Genomic DNA, 7,155 nt, shown 5'->3' with positions numbered 1-7,155 from the left:
TAATAAATGTTTGATGAATGAATATTAGGCTGGCCATTTCCTCAGCTATAAAATAGGAATAATTACATTATACCTTTCTAATAGGAAGGATTGAACGTTAATATTTATGAAGTGTTTTAGAACACCGCCTGGTGCATAGTAAGCTCTCTGCTGGTTACATACATACATGCAGGCATGCATACCATACATAAATCTGCTCCTCAAGGTTAAAGAATCCACATTTATTAAATACATTCTAATAAGAAAGGAAGGTGGGAAGAGAGGGCCCAGCCCACCTCCCCTCCTCCTTGTCCTTCAGAACAGATCCACTAGTTGGGATCCGGCAGACTGGCTCATTCCCTATTGGCAGGGTCCCCCAGGGGGCCCCCGCTGCAGTGCTGAAGCAGGCTTGGGAGCCCTAGTCCTCAGGGCACTTCAGGAGGTCGAAGGTCACGTAACCCACATAGTCCACCTGATTCACCTCATTCTGGGAACTCACGCGCCAGTAGAAGTGATCCTGGCAGAAGTAAGCTTTCTCTGCAAGGGAGAAAGTGGCCCAAGAGGGGTGATTCCAGCTCTCCCACACACACAGACCCAAACAGGAGTATGGTCTTCACAATCACGCTTCCTACCCTTTCGAAATCTTTCCAAGGTTTCCACTGGACATGTCTGTTCCCCACCCCACCCTGGAGATGCTGGAGGGCACAGACCTCCATGTCCAAAGCACTGGCACAGGGCCTGGCACACAGTCGATACTCAGAACAATTCATTCAACAAATCCCATTCATCCATCCAACATTCATCATGCCATGCACTGTTAGAGACACTGGGGATACAGCAGAGGGAAAATGCAGGCATGATCTCAGTCGTTTGGGTGCTTACATGTTAGTGGGGTAAGACATGATTAACAAGCAAATGCATAAGTAAAGGAGGTTGGTTCTGACAACAGGGAAAGCAATGAAGGAAATGCAAGTGAGCAGTCGAGTGAATAGATAATGAGGGCCAGAGACGGCCTCTCTGTAGAGGTGGCCTGAGTGCTGAGACCTGAAGGCTGAGAGGGAGGTATCCCAGTGACAATCTGGGGGAAAAAACCCTCCAGGCAGAGGGAACAACTGGCACAAAGGCCCTAAGCTGGGAATGACCTTGATGTGTTCAAAGAACAGCCAGAGGCTGGTGTGAGTGGAGCAGAGCAAAGGGAACGACAGGAGTAGTGGGAGGGGGTGGGGAAGGGGGAGGAGAGGGGTCAGATCAGGCTTCATTAGTGCCTTCGACCTTGCATGCCCTTCCCCTCCTAGCTCCTCCCTACTCTCAGAAAACATATTTGAAGGTATTGGACAACCAGCGTGGCTTGGACTAGGGTGTCTGCAAAGGAGGTTGTAAATATTTTGGTGACTGAGCCAACAGCAGTTGTCCGCTGATTGGGGGTGAGCCGTGGGAAAGAGAAAGAAAGGGTTAACTCCAGCTACTATCCCCATTTTACATATGGGGAAACTGAGGCTCTGTGAATAGCAGTGACTTGCCCAAAGTCACACACACACATCTATGTAATGTCTTATTTATCACTGTATCCCCAGTGGCAGCGTGATGCCTAGCATATTACAGGCACTTGATAAATATGGTCTAATAAAGCCTTCATACAAACCAGGTGTCCTGTGCCGTGGGGGAAAGAGCTTCCAGCTGGGAGGCAGGAAATCTGGGTTCTAGTTCTGTTGTGGCCCTGGTCCTCAAATGGTCTGGGAAAATCCCTGACTCTGCGGGGAACTCATCAATGAGGGACATTTGCCTCAGTCTCCACCGGCTTTTTCTTTCTGGCTTGAAATTTGACCAATCACTAAGGCAGGGGCTTCCCTGGTGGCTCAGATGGTAAAGAATCTGCCTGCAATGTGGGAGACCTGGGTTCGATCCCTGGATGGGGAACATCCCCTGGAGAAGAGAATGGCTACCCACTCCAGTTTTCTTGCCTGGAGAATTCCATGGACAGAGGAGCCTGGCGGGCTATAATCCATGGAGTCACAAAGAGTCAGACACGACTGAGCGACTAACAACACAGGGTAGGGGAACCTACTGTGGGAGGTATCTCTGGGAGGGATCCTCCCCCTGACCCTGGCTCTCAGCCCTCACCTTGGTACTGAAAGATGTCGTGCGTGCTAATGGGCACCCCGGGGAACATCTGGTCCACGGGGGTGACGCTCTGGGGATCCACCTTCTGTGTCTTCACGTCGAACCTGCAGGACGGCACCGAGGAGACAGGCGCTGAGCCGGCGGGCAGGCGGATGGCGCCCGGGCTCCCCCTGCTGGCGGTCCCCGGGAATCTCACCTCCAGAAGCTCTGCCCGCTGAACAGCAGCACCTTACCCCCAGGGCGCGGGAGGGCCCCGGTGACCTGGGCCACTTCCGGGCCCAGGCCCAACTTGTCCAGACGCCTCGGGCCTAGCAACGACGCGCCGGCGTACACCCACACTTGGCGCCCTGCCGAAGAGAGGCTCACATCGGTCTGGGGGCAGGGAGTGGGGTACACACCCCCCTTGAATGTCAAGAGGGAAAACGCAGGCACGGTCCAGGAGTGCCCGCAGTCTCTGTGCCCAAGGAGCAGAGCCCCTCGGTAGGACTGTGCCAGGGTGCTGTGAGGAGGGCTGAAATTCAGCCCTGCTAAATTTGTTCAGGGCTCCCCTGGTGGCTCAGACGGTAAATAATCTGCCTGCAATGCGGGATACCCAGTTCGATCCCTGGGTGGGGAAGATCCCCAGGAGAAAGAAGAAATGGCAACCCTCTCCAGTCTTCTTGCCTGGAGAATCCCCATGGACACAGGAACCTGGTGGGCTACAGTCCACAGGGTCGCAAAGAGTCGGACACGACTGAGAGACCAAGCACAGCACAGGGGAGGGAGAAAGACGAAAACTAACCAGAGAAGAAGAAAATCTTCTTGGTGAGCGGATCCTCGAAGGCGGAGTCCAGCTTGCGGGGCAGCGCAGGCCACTTGCTCTTGACAAGGAAGGGACCCTGCACCCGGCGGCCCCCTCCCTCAGAAAGTCTCCAGTACTTCCTAGGGATGCGAAAAGTGGGGGTGGGGGCACTGAGCCTGGAACCGACGGCCAGTGGGCAGGGAGACACAGGCAGGTCCCGCCTCCAAGCCCCCGCCCCCGCCTGCGCAGCCCCGCCCCTCACCCAGCCTTGAAGAAATGCAAGCGGTTCCTAATCTCCGCGATGGCGTCGAAGATGTCCACGTTGCAGACGTCCTCCGCTGGATCCGGGGACTCCGTCGGGGCCGCAGAAGGGCCAGCCGTGGGAGGACCCGTGGGGCCAGCTGCCGGGGGCCCTGTGGGGCCAGTAGTGGGACCCTCTGAGGGGCGGGCGGTGGGAGGCCCCGTGACGCAGACCGTGGGGGGAGCGGTGGGCTGGGGTTCTGTGGTGGTAGTGGTGGTAGTGGTCGGAGGCCGTGGTTCAGGCTCAGGGCGAGGACCTGAAAAGAGATACCGCGTAAGGCAATCGCTGTTCTTGCATCTCTGTGCCTTTGGAGTATCTGCTCCCTGGTGCCTACCTGGAGGTCCCTGGCGCTCTCCCCACTTCAAATGTTGGATCCTGCCTTCCCCCAACCCCGGGCTGGCAGCTTCCTTTCACACACTCACCCCCACCCCCAGGCTGGTGGGAGAGAAGCCTCTTTTGAGCTCTCAAACTGGGTGCCAAACAGTGCTGGGAGCTTTATAAACGCACATTAGCTCCTTTGATCTTCAGAAGGGGGAAAAAGAAAAAACTATGGAGCAGATTCTTTAATATTTTCATTTTTTTGATGCGGAAACATACTAATGATAATAAGTGGTGATAATAATAAAACTATCAAACATTTATATGGTGCTTGCTATATTCCAGGCATTATTCTAACTCACTTAAGCCTCCTAACAACCCCATGAGGCAGGTGTTAGCCCCACTTTACAGATAAGGAAGTTGAGGGGTGAAGTAACCTATCCAACGTCATCTAGCCGGATAGTGGCTGGACCGGCTTTTGAACCTATGTCCGTCTCACTCTAGAGTCGGGGCTCTTTATCGCCATCTCCAAGTCCTGACCTGGCAGCAGTTGTACCCACCAGCCTCAAGGGCTCTCAAAGATAGATATCAGAGTCCTAACTCTCCCCTCCTCCCTATTCTCGGGGTGTTCTGAGCCGGGAGAACCTAGCCCTTCCCTCTCCTCCCTCTATCCCTGCCCCACGCCCTCACCATACAGATGCTGGATGCCCTGAACATCGTCCCTATGCAGGGGGTGCTCCTCTGTGAATCTGTACATGGGGTACATGAGCGCCTCTGGCACGGAGGTGTGATCTAAGCCCAGCGCGTGGCCAAACTCGTGTGCGGCCACAAGGAACAGGCTGTATCCTGGACGAAAGAAGGGAGCCTGAGCTCGGAGCCCTGGGCCGAGCTCCCAGCCCGGGCATCCCTCCCGGTCACCACTGCCCTGGCTGAGGCCCCAGCCACGGAACCTCGGCGCCCCGCCCACCTTGATCCGGGCAGAAGCCCCACTTCTTGTCTTTGTCGAAGTTGGAGGTGGTGGCGCACCAGAGGTGCCCATCATTGCGACCCTCTCTGGTGCAGGCCGAGTATTCCTTGCCCAGGAAGGTGAAGGGGAAGACGCACAGCTCCCCCGCCGCGTTGCCCCCGGTCACCGTTGCATCGACTGGAGAGACCAGAGCCTCGGGTGAGCCAAGTGGAGGCGGGGTGTGGGGGGCAATGAAGAGCCAGGGGCGGGCCAATCGAGGAGCTAGAGAAACTGGGAGGCTTATTTTAAAAGCCCAGGGGGAGTTGTGGGGCACCGCCGACATCTGGGTAGAATAATGGGCGGGGCCTGGGGACCGCAGACCTAGGAGGAGGCTGCAAGCCTGGCTGAAAGGCCAAGCCTCCGCGGATGCGGCGGCGGCATCTGGAAGGCTGGGGGAGGAGCTGCGGTGACGGCAGGCCGAGTCAAGGCTGTCCTGAGCACCGACAGGAGCGGGAAGACAAACGGACGGGTGGAAGGGCCAGGCTCGGGAACCAACGCGGAATGAGGGCGCGAGGCTGAATCAGGTAGGTGGGTCAGAGGTACCTCGGGTCGGGCAGAAACCGTAGAGCTTGTCCTGGTCGTAGTTGGCGGTGGTGGCGCACCAGCGGTAGCCGTCGGAGCGACCATCGGAGGTACAGGCGGAGTAGGTGCGGCCCTGGAAGGTGAACGGGAAGACGCAGGGCTTGCCGTCCGCATTGCCGTCCTGGGTGTAGAGTCCTGGGAGGCCCACACAATTAACTGAAGGTGCCGCGAGTTAACTGACCCACGAGCCACCTGTGTCCTCCTCCCCTTTCTCGCCTCGTCTCACAGATGAGGGAACTGGGCCCAGAGAACAGGAGAGGGGTTCGCAGGCCACCCTCGGCATCAGTGGCAGAGCTGGGATTAAGAGCCAGCGCTCTGGACCCTCGGGAGGGTGGGCACTCACTCTCGCTGGGGCAGAAGCCGAACTGGCGGTCGGCGTCGTAGTCGGCGGTGGTGCTGCACCAGAGCATGTCGTCGGAACGGCCGTCCGTGGTGCAGGCGGAGTAGGAGCGACCCTCAAAGGTGAAGGGGAAGTGGCAGGCGGCGCCCTTCGCGTTTCCGAAGTAGGTCGGGATCACTGCGGGAAAGGGGGACTGGGGTCAGGGGGACTGGTGATGCGCGTGAGAGGAGAAGGGAGTGGGGGCCGGGGCAGCTCGGGATCTCACCAACGCCTTTGCCCAGAGACCACAACTCTTCATCGTCGAAGTGGGCATCTCCCTGAATGCCTTTGCCAGGCGGAAAGGCGTGTGCCAGGAGCCCGTTCTTCCCATCGAAGGGATACCCATCTCCGTGCTCTGAAGAAGCGGGTGGAGAAGAGAGTGAGACGCGTACGGTTGCGCAGGTTGTGCACTGCCCAAGGGCTCTGGCCTAACTGCAGGCTAAAATTCGGCCTAAGAGCCGCAGTTCAACATTTGCTGTCCCAGTGCAGTGAGGTGTCGGTCAGGAGGGGGCGCCATAAGGGCGATCGGCCGCCAGGGCTTCAGAGACAGGCAAGAGAAATCCAGGTGCTGGGCCCCCCGCGTCTCTCTTTGATCCTCCCACCTCTGTCCCCATCTCAGATTCTCCCGATTTCCCCCTTATTCGCGTTCTCACCTCTAACACCAAACTGGATGACAATGTCAGCTTCGGGGCCGTACACTCGAGTGAAGGTGAGCGGCGTCACCGCGCTCCAGACCGCGAAAGCGCGGGCAAAGGCGTCGTCGATCACGGCGCGCGGCAGGTCTTCCGAGTAATTTTGGATCCTGGAGGGAAAAGGCAGGAGGATAAAGGGCAGAAGTGAGAGGTGGGAGCCGGGCCAGCAGTGCCACCCGGTGTCTCCGCGACTTCAAATACATAGCCCTGCCTGCGCTCCACGCTTTCATCTCGAAAGCACTTTCAGACGCACTTTTCTCTTTGGAGTCAGTTGGCGAGGTCCATTTCCCCCGATGGGGGAGACGGAGGCTCTGAGGGGGAGCCACTTGCCTCAAGGCGGGCACATTCAGTGAAAGCCATGGATTGGCCTGAGACGGGATGTGTTCTCCAAGGGGCCGCGCTTGGGAACCCGCCTCTCGCCACCCTCTGCACCCCGCTCGCCCCCGCGGGGCCCAGCCGCGCACCAGTAGGTGATGTTGTGGTGGTGCCACTTGAGTTCGCCCTCAAAGGTCTGGAATCTGCCCACGTCTGGGACGCCGCAGCGCGGGGCTCGCATGGCGTTCAGGGTGGTGCTGTCCAGCTCGCCAGTCTCGGGCAGGGACAGGCGCCGCTGGAAGCGCAGCAGAGCTCGCTGCAGGGACTGACCGTCCTCGCTCAGCTCTGCCCCAGGAGTGTAGCCATAGCGGTACAGGTATTCCTGTGGAAGGAAGGGCAGAGACGTGGCAGAGCCCCGACGCCCTTTCTCTGTCCTACTGGGCAAGGACTCCATCCCTCCCGGCTCTTGGAGACTAGCAACGAGACACTGTATCCAGTACTCGGTACCCTGGATACCAGGGCTTGTGCCCGCCCCAAGAATCTCCCCTCCGTGTGGACATCCTCAGCTCCGTTCCACTCCTGGATGCCCCCATGCAGTGCCTACTTCAGGGCCCCCTAGGGTTTACCCCTGTTCGCCCTCAGCCCATCACCACTCCAGAACCCCCCAGTGCCCCTTATCCA

The 7,155-nt window shown here is 58.1% G+C and overlaps 1 protein-coding gene across 1 annotated transcript in view; it reads right to left on the bottom strand.

The window, feature by feature from the left end:
* Window positions 1–201: 201 nt before the first annotated feature.
* Window positions 202–7,155, bottom strand: part of MMP9 (matrix metallopeptidase 9 (gelatinase B, 92kDa gelatinase, 92kDa type IV collagenase)) — a 7,426-nt gene continuing 472 nt past the window's right edge. The window contains exons 2-13 of the mRNA XM_010835044.1: window positions 6,624–6,856; window positions 6,121–6,269; window positions 5,694–5,822; window positions 5,432–5,605; window positions 5,050–5,223; window positions 4,468–4,644; window positions 4,191–4,346; window positions 3,144–3,438; window positions 2,882–3,021; window positions 2,297–2,447; window positions 2,101–2,204; window positions 202–516 (exon numbers count right to left, since the gene is read on the bottom strand). Of these exons, the coding sequence (XP_010833346.1) occupies window positions 398–516; window positions 2,101–2,204; window positions 2,297–2,447; window positions 2,882–3,021; window positions 3,144–3,438; window positions 4,191–4,346; window positions 4,468–4,644; window positions 5,050–5,223; window positions 5,432–5,605; window positions 5,694–5,822; window positions 6,121–6,269; window positions 6,624–6,856 (2,001 nt within the window). The 3' untranslated portion in view covers window positions 202–397. The remainder of the gene's footprint in view (window positions 517–2,100; window positions 2,205–2,296; window positions 2,448–2,881; window positions 3,022–3,143; window positions 3,439–4,190; window positions 4,347–4,467; window positions 4,645–5,049; window positions 5,224–5,431; window positions 5,606–5,693; window positions 5,823–6,120; window positions 6,270–6,623; window positions 6,857–7,155) is intronic.

This window comes from Bison bison, unplaced genomic scaffold, assembly GCF_000754665.1.
Source record: "Bison bison bison isolate TAMUID 2011002044 unplaced genomic scaffold, Bison_UMD1.0 scf7180017864038, whole genome shotgun sequence".
Classification (NCBI taxonomy): domain Eukaryota; kingdom Metazoa; phylum Chordata; class Mammalia; order Artiodactyla; family Bovidae; genus Bison; species Bison bison.
Note: the sequence above shows the minus strand (reverse complement) of the source record. Positions and strands in the feature narration are given on the sequence as shown.